At 43.0% G+C, this 11,976-nt stretch overlaps 1 protein-coding gene across 5 annotated transcripts in view; it reads left to right on the forward strand.

The window, feature by feature from the left end:
- The window catches only part of klf8 (Kruppel like factor 8), an 88,749-nt gene extending 77,591 nt beyond the window's left edge, over nt 1-11,158 (forward strand). For 4 of the 5 annotated variants that reach the window (XM_026182704.2, XM_026182703.2, XM_026182705.2 and 1 more), the window contains 3 exons: nt 2,689-2,800; nt 5,007-5,146; nt 5,711-11,158. In XM_026182704.2, the coding sequence (XP_026038489.1) occupies nt 2,689-2,800; nt 5,007-5,146; nt 5,711-5,892 (434 nt within the window). In that variant the 3' untranslated portion in view covers nt 5,893-11,158. The remainder of the gene's footprint in view (nt 1-2,688; nt 2,801-5,006; nt 5,147-5,710) is intronic. The other variant, XR_013911783.1, reaches the window with a different exon arrangement.
- Nucleotides 11,159-11,976: the final 818 nt, after the last annotated feature.

Here is an 11,976-nt window from a genome sequence, read left to right on the forward strand (position 1 = left end):
TTTCAATCTCTATAGTGGAATTGTAAAGTGCTTTGGGTGCCATGAAAAGCGCTATATAAATGCAATCCATTATTATTATTATTAGAGATATTTGTGGTTGGTCTGTTAATTCTTTGGTGTAACAATGCTTCTTGACAATAAATCTTGTCAAGAATTCATATCTGTTTTAATGGTGTCACATTCAAAATGGGTTGAGCAGCAAAGTTGAGTATGTGAGTTACGCTCATACATCCTTTTCTTCAACTAGCATTGCCACAAGTCAGCCAGTGTGGTTGTGTTGGCAGCAGAATAAGACGATTGGCAAGGGCAGAGAAGATTTGGCTAGTTTTTCATGGATGCAGCGCACATACTCTCAACTCTGCTGCTCAACCCACAAATACATGTTCTTTAGAAATAAACAAGCTTTTCAATGGTATAAGATTCATTGCCAAAAAACATTGTTACAGCAAGGTAAAGACCCTACAATAATACAGAGAAAAGCCAACAATCACATGACCCCCCTATGAGCAAGCATAGTGCTTGTACAAATGCAGAGTGGTGTATAAACAGATGGTGAGTGAAAAAGGTTAGTGGAGAAGGAACACTCAATGCCTTCTATGCCTATTGCAGTGTAACTAACGCAGGATTCGGCGTTACCTGATCCAGCCCTAACTACAACAGCCGTAACAGAGGAGGGGCCTGGAAGTTGAAGGCTCTGCCTCCCATTATACTTTTCCTAGGAACTACAAGTAAACCTGCAGTCTGAGAACAAAGTGCTCTATTAGGGCGATATGGTCCTATGGGGTCTTTCAGACAAGCCTGATTATTCAGGACCTTATATGTGAGTAGAAGGAGATATGTGTAAATTGGACTCTGGATTAAACAGGGAGCTGATGAAAAGAAGCCAATATGGGGCAAAAAAAGCTCTCTCTCTCATTCTAATCCCTGCTTTGATGGTGTTGATGGAGCAGTTTCCAGTTAACAGTTTGTTCACTGCTCAAAACATCCTCTAAACAATCTAAAGTCATCAATCAAGTGAGCGAGTGAGTGGATAACTGAAGTCGTAGTTATCCTGTAAACCTGTTTTCTGTGTACGTTTCACATCCCTGCGCTGAGAGGAAACAAAGAGCGTAGTTGTGAGCACGACGAGGGGAGCGAGCAGACAACACGGAAACTTGGATTTCTTTTTTTTTCTTCTTCCATGCGAAGCGAACGAGCAGCAGACAGCTGACATTGGCAGCTCACGCGCCGAGTCGTCGAGTGGGAGGAAAAGGAGAAGGAGGCTAGATAGGTGGGCGCACAGCGAAGGCAGCGAGGTGAGGCGGAGAGGTGGTGGTAGCGGGGAGGGGGGGCGGTCGGGTGAGGAAGCACGAGGAGGGTCAAAAGGAGAGGAGATGGGTCGTTCTGCCTTTGAAAGAGGAAGGCAGCAGAGGAGGGTGGGGGTGGCTTTATTGTCTCCAGAGACAAAGAGCACCACTTTTTTTTTTTTCCTTTTTTGGTGCATGACCCTCCCCACACCACCACTGCCCCACACACACACACACACACACACACACATTCATACAGATATATATACACACTCCACCCAAATTCCTTGCGTCACCCTTCCAACCACCCCACCCCTTCTTGCTCTCTCCGGGCTGGGTGGACTTTGAACAGTGTGGCTGCCACATTCCTGCACAAAGAGGAGGAGGAGGAGGAGGAGAAGGGGGGGGGCACTTTGAGATCTAACAATTAATCGACCCAGCCTGATTTCATTGAAGGTGCATTAAAAATCAAAATCATACATATATAAAGTTCTCTGTGTCCAGTCTGGTGGCGTTTAGGTAGCATCTGGTCTCTTGTAAAGCTTTGTTTTTCTTTTTAGGCCATGAAACTAACACATCAGATAACAAGAAACTGCAATAATCTCCTTTTATACAATGACTTTTCTGATGTGGCGGTGTGACGAGGCCATCCTCCCTTTACATATTAGCTGATGAGGACATGAATTTACACTTCCAGAGCCAAACGAGCAGCTGGAAATGTCTTGAGAGTGGTTAACTCTCCGTAATCAAGAATTCAAAAGCAGGACCTTCGGTTTAAAATCTAAACGTCTTCCTTCCTTTTGTGAGAATTTCGAACAGCTTGCCAATCCTCGAGGACGCGCGCCGAAGCTTTCCGATAGCTCTGGGAAATTTGTCTTTCACTTAATTGCTAATTAGCATTGTCTGTGAGTTCAGCTTTTTTTTCTTCCCATTAACAGCTGTTCACATCATCTTCCTCCTGCTGTGACATTGTAAAAGGTTGTTGAAACTGAAAGTAAAAGACAACCACTGGAAGATGCTTCTTTTAATAGAAACTGGAGGCTAAAACAGGCATTTTGAGAAAGATGGAGAAAACAAGCAGACATGCAGAGGAATCCAGCGTGGGGTTTGGCCTCAGATTTGATCCATTTTGCAGCCATGCAGACCACACCTAATCCTACACACACACTTGGAGCAAGCCTTTGTCTTGCTAAGTTGCTGGAAACCAGACATTGCTGTTAAGAAGTTATTAACCCCCTGCTGTTCTATTCTCTCCGTTTCCACCCCCTACCCCCAACTTCTTTTTTTTCCTCCTCCCTCTCAATTCCATGGCCCCACAATTTTCCTTCATCTGTTTCTACCACTCTATGTCCTTCTATTCACTCTTTACACCCATCTTCCTTTCATCCTTTCCTCCCCGCAGTTCGGATCAAGCCAGGTTCAACATCTCCAGTGGAATATCAAAGTGAAAGCGATGCAGAGAGCGGTACAGAGTCTGGATCGGCTTCCATCAGCGCCCAGAGCCTTGATGCGGGGTGAGTCTTCGATGCAGATGGACGCATCAAGCACAATGTATTTAGCCACACCTGTAAAATCTTACGTGCAATCAATAAATATAAAAAAAATGAAAGATGCATTCATGAAATGTTGAATGCAGGTCTTCAGACACAGTCACCCTGGTGCCCCATTATTTGGAAATGCTCAGAGCCCAGTATGAACGATTATATTTTCTAGATCTAAGGTTTCAAAAGCTGATAACCACAACAATGAACAATTAAGGATACAAAACTAGATATCAGCAGCAATTAAAATGTGATGCATTGACAGGAAAGTGGAGATAGCTCAGGGATCCTGACAGTACGCTTAAGAGTGCAGCCAACATTTTGTCTTTAACAATAAGCCAGTCAAAGCCCTGAGTTCTCCTCTAGCGAGTGGAGAGCTTGTACTTGAGAAAGGAAGTAGAGCATATTGAAACGTTATTGAATGGCCATAGTCTCAGTTCAGAACAGGAAATGGTTATCTCGCATGTTAAAGTCCAGTGGGTTTCTTTTTTTGACCCCTCCGTCCACCCCAACCTCCTTCCTGCACGGTCTCTTCGCCTCTTCATCACGTTGCTTGTGCAAGTTATAAGTTGCATAATAAATAAGGTTTATTGTGGTTTCACACCTTTATCAAGTGACAGAAAACCTGGTATGCAGACTGTTGCAGACCCAGTTCTTTATTGTGAAGTGCCACTAGGGGGCAGTGTCAGATGTTTGGTACAAGGATAAGTATTTTAGATTTGTGCTCTCGATGGTTCTTTTCTGTAGCCTGACGCTGCGATGAAAGTAGAAGTCATAACAGACAAAGAAGTTCTTTGTAGTGAATTGTGAAGCTAGATTGTTGGCTCCGTGCAGGTGACTCTCCATAGCCTCTCTTTGCATAGACATAGGGTTCCTCAAATGGGCAGCAACATAGATCTTTAAAACCTGCATAAGTCTTGATCTCCTGGTGGCAAGTTGAAGTACTGCAGCAGAAAAAAATTGTGACAGAAAAGCACTTTTTGGAGACGCCAACTGTAAATCAGATGTCTGCAAAACTGTCGGAAAGGCATAAATCCATGTGTAATGACTGCTGATAATAGGACTCGGCAGGGTCAGCAAGAGGGACTCTAATGCACAGCAGGGTTTATGGGAAATTCTTTCTCTGTGTGGGGGTCACCTCCCTCGCCTGCAGGCTCCTGACTAATTACATTACTGCAGCACTGCCATGACTGGATGCTTATATAACCTTATATAACCCTCTGTACAGCAGAACACACTGGAGACGCCCAGACTGTAACACAGGAAGACAAGTGGGCGCATGTGTGCGTCGCGAGCGCTCTATAGACATAAATTAGGACATTTAGCCCTCCAGAGGAAAGCGCGGACATGTGAAAGATTGTTTTATATCGCAGGGTAAAGGGTGGTGTGCCGCTGGAGACTGTGTTTATTAGAGAATCAGGACGTAGCTCCGGCCACACCCAGTGGGCGAGGCTGCCTGACTAACTGAAATTCAGGGTGTGGGCGTTGACAGTTTGCTCAGCGCCCTTATCTAGTGTGTGTGTGTGTGTGTGTGTGTGTGTGAGAGAGTGTGTGTGGGTGTGAGAGAGAGAAAGTGTGTTTCAGAGTACAAAAGTAAGTCTTTTGTGGATTTTGTGTCTTTTAAAGTGGTTTAAGGAAGATTATTTGTGATTTTCTGTGTGTGTGTGTGTGTGTGTGTGTGTGTGTGTGTGTTGCAGGGCAGGGCTGTCCCAGAGCAGGGGCATAAACAAGCTTATGTAATGCAGTTCACCGTCACACCTCCTTGTAAAGAGGGACATCAGCGGTGTTATTTTTTTAGTCTTTTTGTTTCCAATCAAATGTATTTAAAGTTTGACTGCCTGTAAATATGAATATGATAATTCACACAGCTGATTCTTGGAAAACTGAAGCATCATTTAAGAGGAAGAAGTCAAAGGTAGAAAAAGGGCGACAAAGAGGAGTGCTGATGGGTTAATTTTGAGTTTATCTCATGTGTTTAAGGAAAGAAGGGAGTAAAAAATAAGTTTAAAGGTGAAACGATTCAAGACAAATAGAGGGAAGGGGAGGAATATCGAAATGGAGCTGTGTGACTTTCTGATGCCCCCTGGTGGCTAAATTGGTGTTAAGTTCTCCTGAACATGATGAGAGAAGAAGAAGCGTTTCTCAACAGAATCGTCCTTTTCCTCTTTCGGTGTCTCAGGTCGGTTATGGACTTGGAGCCCGTCGATCCAGATTCGCCAGACATCAAGAGGCGACGGATCCACATGTGCGACTACGAAGGCTGCAAAAAAGTTTACACCAAGAGCTCCCACCTCAAAGCCCACAGGAGGATACACACAGGTGAGCTCGGCCCTAGAAACGCATCACAACAACGCCACAAATAAATCAGTGCAGTCCAGGTGTTCTTTGAAAGGAGCAGTTCATCTCCAGGTGAAGACCAGAATCATTATTTACAGATTACTGCAGGGTGATCTTTAAGGATTAAAATGGCCCCTTTACAGAATTTAATGTAACCTCCGGTGGCTCAACATTTGTCAGTGCACAGTTCACGTCTTATCTGCTCTCAGCAGACAGTAGTTTTTCCCTAATCTGAAGGAGATTAGGGAAAAAGTGCCCAATGGTATTTTTTTTCAGACAGGTTTCCTGAGGTAAGACACTGTTAAGGTGTGTGTAGGAATGGTAAGCAGGATTTGGCTGTTTGAAGCTCCTGTGTTGAATATTATCTTAATTTTATTCTACAATCATACAGTGATTGACATGATTAGGTAGAGTAATTGTAGTAAATAACCTGTAGTAAATAAATTGTTTGCTCAATTTCGTCCACCATCGTCCTGACCCTCCTCTTCCTTCTTTAACCTCCTTCCCTGCCTCCTTCCTGCTAACTCCTCTCCTCGTCTCTTCCAGGAGAGAAGCCCTACCACTGTACCTGGGAAGGCTGCACCTGGCGCTTCGCCCGCTCCGACGAGCTGACCCGACACTTTCGCAAGCACACCGGAATCAAACCCTTCCGCTGCACCGAATGCGACCGCTCCTTCTCCCGGTCTGACCACCTCTCCCTGCACCGCCGCCGCCACGTGATGATGTGAACTCTGACTTCCTTCCTTCCTCCCCCCTGATGCCCCCAGCTCCCTATCAAACTGACCTCTGACCCTTTGATTTCTCAAAAACAGCACATCTTGTACCAGTGCCCCCACACCTCACACTATACTTCCTGTTTCCTCTCTGCTCTCCTGCGGGATTTTAAACCCACCTTGCAAATAGAAAAAAAAAGGACTTTACCTTCTCCTCCTCTTCCTCCTCATCTTCATCTCACAGTCATAGGACAATTGTGTCTGTGTGTTTGTTCGGTGGTGGCAGCAGGATGTTTTTTGCTGCGTGTGTGTGTGTCTGTCATCATTACCGTCCAGCCCAAAGCAGTCCTCTCTACCATCCTCCGACTCAGTCACACAAGATGTTGCCTCCTCAGAAAGAGAAAGGATGGACTGAAGGACATCCAGCAGCAGGGACTTTCATGCTTCCATCCATCCATTACATGCATCAGTCCATCCAAAAGGCAAAGAGGAAGAGGAGGGCTCACACAGATGTCACTTCAGCTGCTCTTTTCTTGATTTACAGTTTTTATTTTGTTCATATCCTGAGTTTGGAATCTACGTGACTCCAAAATTTATTTTCTTGGAAGCTAAAGAGACTTCCGAGGACGCCGCTTCCCGCCACTGCTTTTCCAGGAAAAGTTGTTTTTGAGAACTTTGAGTTTCGTTCCACCCCAGTTATATTTGCCTGAGGCAAATGTGATCTTACTGAATGACCTTTTGATCAAATAACAGGTACATAAATATAAAATACAGCATTACGCAAAAATGCTCCAGGTATCATTATAGCTCCTTAAATATTAAGTAGCTGCGACTTGGATGACAGTAAACTGCTTACAATTGCTGAATATTTGGACTGTCTTCGGATTTCAAAGTGGAGCGTAGAGAAGTGCAGTTCCTGGAGTTCTTTAGTTCCTGGTTCTGTTTGTAAAAGTAAAAGAACCAAAACTCATTTATCATAAATTCAGATGAGGTATTTACTTAACTGTGCATATCGGTGTGTGTGTGTGTGTGTGTGTGTGTGTGTGTGTGTGTGTGTGTGTGTGCGCTTATTTCATTGACAGCAGCTGAAGTGACGTCAGATGCATCAGCATGTCTGAGGCTAAAACACTGCGCCCCACCCTCCCATCGCCATTCGCCTCCTTCTGCCCTAAACCCCCGCCACCTCCCCCGGTACAGGGAGCTACAAGACTGTGAATTTAATAAAACTTCATTTGTTTTCATTGTATCGATCTATCGATCACGTGGTTGTTATCGCCCCGCCCCCTCCCCCGCCGCACACACCTTTCCGATTCCTCTTGAATAACAGTATTTGCTTTGTTTGCGCCGTAGTCGCTGTTGTTTTATCAGAAAAACACAAAAAAAGGCCTTTAGTCCTGTCTACATTTTTTCTTTTCTTTTTTGGTGTTCTAAACAAAATGTTGTTCTTTTGTTTTTTATTTAAAAAGAAAAAAAACTTTCAGATCTTTTTTTTTTGTCGTTGTTTTCTGAGGCTGTGAAAAAGACAGAGGAAAGGACACAAATAGATTGAGAATACAAGTAAAACTCTCATGCAGGGAATAGGGGAGCTTTTCTGAGTGTGCGTGTGTGCGTGTCCGTGAGTTAGTGTGCATGTTTTGAGACAAACACATAATCAAGAATTTAAGATTTTTATGAGTGCGTTGTTCCGGGCACTTGTTGTTCTTTTACCTCTTGCCCGTCGAGCCTTAATAACCGAAGTCAATCTGTAAGGGCAAAACTAGAACCGCCGACAGACGACGACTGGCCACAGCGTTCGCTTTAGTTCAGTTGTTTAGTTTTTGAAGTTTAAAAACAGGAAATTAAAGGTGTTATGTGTGGAATTTGTTTCCGTATTTGGTGAGAAAAGTTTTTTTGGCTGAAAAAAACATGCTTGCTGATTTTCAAGCCTTTTAAAATAGAAATTTTAACATTTATTTTAACAGTGTCACCAAAGTGAGTTGAACCTAAAGCATTTCAAAGTCTTAACAAATCAGATGGTTTGAGAATTTCCAGCTTTTGCTCATCAGACTCTTTCGAGACTGTTCTTTTTTAATATAATTAAATGGTTTTGTAACCTTGCATCGTTATGAGAGCAAGAAGACTGATAACGGAGTGGTGAAGGTCGTCTATCGGTGGTTCTGGGAGAAATCGGGCGTCTCGTAGGGCTGTCGGGGTCCAGGCGCCTGGGGTTTAAACCACGGGGAAACTTAAGCGCTCTCCTCACTAGCATTTCTACCAGGGTGGGGGTCAATTCACTCCGGTTTGTTTTTAATGGCAATAGAATCTCAGTTAAAAGCCTCGAGTAGATACTAACAGATGAATCGTGTCTCGAATTGGGTTCTTTTGGAGCAGAATCGACCCCCGCCTCACCCTGGTTCCTTACCCACAGTGTCCATGTCTTAAGTGGGCTGGTTTTCAGCTCCCGATCCGGGCTGAACTTGATTATGCAACATAACGCAGACGCAGCTCCAAGCGCTGTTCTGATCTCAGTCCTAGAGCACTAGCTGGTAGTTGGGTTCCTGATAAGCAGCTCACGTAGGGTTGTTGCAGGAACCTTAAGAGGAAGGTCAGGTTTGTGTAGAGGCCTGCGCTGTTGATCACTACTCTGTGTTGGTATATAAGACTTAAGGTGTGGAAACACATCCATAATTTCAAACAGACTTGGTAATGAGCGAGTGGGGAGCTGGGGTTGTGATGGACGGAGCAGGCTTTTCTCATCCTGGCTCGTCTCTTTTCAAGCAACAACCCCCCCCAATAAAAAACGGCTACACACATTTTGCTTTGAATTCGTTCTCGCCATTTACAGTCGTCTTTGTCATCATTTCAGAAGCTAGTAAGTGAGAGCAAAATGTTTTACATCTTGACTTTTCACATTGCGATAAATGAGATGGACATGCAGGCTTGCTGTGAGCTGAGCGCATGCCGTGAAGAGGGCAGATTTGTTGCGTGGTCTCCGCGCTGCGAAACCGAAGAGAATCCGTCTTAGCCGAGTCACTGAATATGTTTTAAAAATGAGGGAATCTGTTCCTGTCTTTCCATTTCCCATCAGGGGAAGCATTACTTAGAATTCAGTCACTCGCTTGGAAGGATTTTAGTGGTTTATTTGTTATGTTTTTGCAGCGCAGAGCAATGCAATGTTCCCATTTCTCTTAACATCCCCTGCTTCAAGTAAAAAAACAAAAAAAGAAGTTACTAAGCACATCTTTCTAGGAGAGTATATGCATTTGATTGCAATTTTCTTTCTTTTGTAAACTGTTGATAAAGACATTAAGGACAATGACAAATAATTAAGAGAAATCCGTGTACATAAATGTATATAATCAAAGTGCAGAGTAAATGTAACGGGTGAATTTCTATTTTTAACACTGACTAGATAATGTGAAAAATCTTTTTTTTTCTCTCTTCTTCCTCTGTTGGTTTGATGAAATGTGTTTTTCATCACGTGTATTTTTTTTTCCAATCTAATACATTTGTTTCGTAGTTTCTTAAAAAAAGAACAATTATATGGTCCCACTTGTGTTGTGCACATTTGTGTTGCATGGAGAGTAGCCTTCTTGTTTTCTTATAGTGACGTTGGTGAGCATGTCAAGTGCGTGTGAGACCGTTGAGATGCCCCAGCAGGGGTGGGGGTGGGAAACGACCCCCTACTCAACTAACTAGGGATTCATTATAACAACCGAGCTTAATGTCCCAGTACTGGACCTGGTTTTAAATGTCAAGTTAAATGTGAGATTCAGTTGGTTTGGGTCAGACCCATTTTTTCCTCCTTCAGCTTCAGGTGTGTTCTGCTCAGATAAGTTAACAGGAAGTAAGAGGAAGTCCCCAGATTTACAGTAGCCAGTTTAAATGTGTTGATATGTTTCTCCTTTTTAAAATCGATGTTGAAATCCAAGCAGCAAAAACATTATTCATGTTAGATCAGTCAAGTGCTGCACTAACTAAAAGGTTCTTTTAAAGATACCTAATTGAAGTACAAAAACAAAACACAGAGCCACTGATTCACTTGTTATCGGACCAGATGTCGTATACCTTATCTGTTTCTGGGGCTTCCTGGCTCCACGTCGTTACAGTTGAGGTGCGTGGACGTTTCTTTGTGGTGCTAACAGGAAATGGGGTTCTGGTTTTTCCAGCACATTCAGTTTTATCTCTCCATCGGCCTCGTGTCTGTTTCGGAGATTGCTTTCGATTTTTTTGTTGTATGTGAATGGAATCGTTGATCTTTCCTCGACCACACACACTAACTGCTCGGCACTGACCTCGTTTATCGTTTAAATGTCATCTTTATGACTAATTAGTGGACGAGGTCAGGAATGAATGAACGTTTAGCAGAAATCCAGCGAAATCTCAAGACCTCCAAATACAGCTTCTTGTCTCCTTTTAGCACCACGAATGAAACCTTCCCTCTCACATATCTCAAATATATCGTAACAGAGGCAGAAGTCCCAAAGATTAATGCATTAAAAAGTACCCCTGAATGCTAAGCCCCTTTATTTCTGGGAATGTTAACCCCACAGAGCACATGTGCTCTGTGTCATTTAGTATCTGCTATTGGCCCTTTTGCTTTACAAGCACACTGATCAGCTCAGTTGGTATATTTGCACACCGAGACAAACTCACACACGCACTGAAACCTCTGGAGACACACCGACGATGGTCGGTTAAACATCCGAGCCTGTTGACGACACCCTGGGCAGGATATTTTCGCTGGTGTCGGAGCTTTGGCAGGGAGACTGATGCATGTGTACATTTATCTCCTGCTTCTTGTTGGTTTGTGCAAGCTTGTTTTTCCTCAGTATTCCTCTTTTTTCACGTTTCCTCCCCTTTTTGTTCTTGTATAAAAGCAGGATTGTGAAAAAAAGAACCATAAAGACAGAGTTTTATCCCTGCTGAAACCGTAACGGGATCGAGTTCGTGTCTGAGGGTGACGTCACGTCTGTGCGCGAGTGCCTCAACTCACCACGAATCACATCTTCTGCAAATCTGGAACTTTTAGGTATTTTCTATTGAATGCAGTAACTTATGGGCCAGTACTATATTTACTCAGTGCAATGCAGTTATCATTATAATAATACAATTATTAATAATATTTTTCTTTTTGTATTTGTACAGAACAAATGTGTAAAGATCAGTGAGGAAAACGTGAGCTTTTTGATACTGTGACTCATGGTGTTTAAAAGTCAGTTTCTCCCTGTACAGTTGTGATTATTTTCCCCTCCCTTTCTTCTTCTTTTATAGAATAAAACATGTTTTTGGTGCAATTTAATACCCTGTGTCTGTGTTGTTTCTTATACTTTGGTTCTTAAGTGTCATTTGCTATTAAATCGAAATGTAAGCAGTGTGTTTGTAAATTGCTGTGGCAATGAAATCAGAAAAATGGCAGAAAAGGTCGTATTTGTAACTGGCATTTTCAGAAAAAAGATTTCCCACATTTATATTCCAGACCTGCTGCTTTTACCAATATCTATAGTATATGTACGTCAGACACTTTCTTAAGTACACCTTGCTAGGGTTGCTCTGTCTTTTGCCTCGAGAAGTTCTCTGTGGCACAGATTCAATGATGCCCTGGAAACTGTCCTCTGGGATTTTGGTCCATATTGCACATCCATAATGTGAATCTTCCATTCCACTACATCATGGATGTGCTCTATTTGATTAAGATCTTGAGACTGTGGAGGCCTTTGAGTAGAGTGAACTTATTATGTCCAAGAGGATAACACACTTTGGTCATAAAGGGATGGACATGGTGAGCAACAACACTCAGGTAGATTCCGGTTATTAAATGATGCTCAATTGGTACTAAAGGGCCTACAGTGTGCCAGTAATATATCCCCCACATATTTACATCACCAGCTGTAGCTCAAACCATTGGTACAAGGCTGGATGGATCTATACTTACATGTTTATGCCAAATTATAAAACCACCATGTAAAAGTCTAAGGAGAAATCCAGAATGTTCAGACCAGGCAATTTTCTGTTGTCCAGTTTTGGTGAAGTTGTGTGAATTTTAGCCTCTAACACTAGTGGGATGAAAATTTTGAACAATTTCAGGCAAGTCACAAAGTCAAGCTCAGCCATTATCTG

Source organism: Astatotilapia calliptera, chromosome 10, assembly GCF_964374335.1.
Source record: "Astatotilapia calliptera chromosome 10, fAstCal68.1, whole genome shotgun sequence".
NCBI classification, from domain to species: domain Eukaryota; kingdom Metazoa; phylum Chordata; class Actinopteri; order Cichliformes; family Cichlidae; genus Astatotilapia; species Astatotilapia calliptera.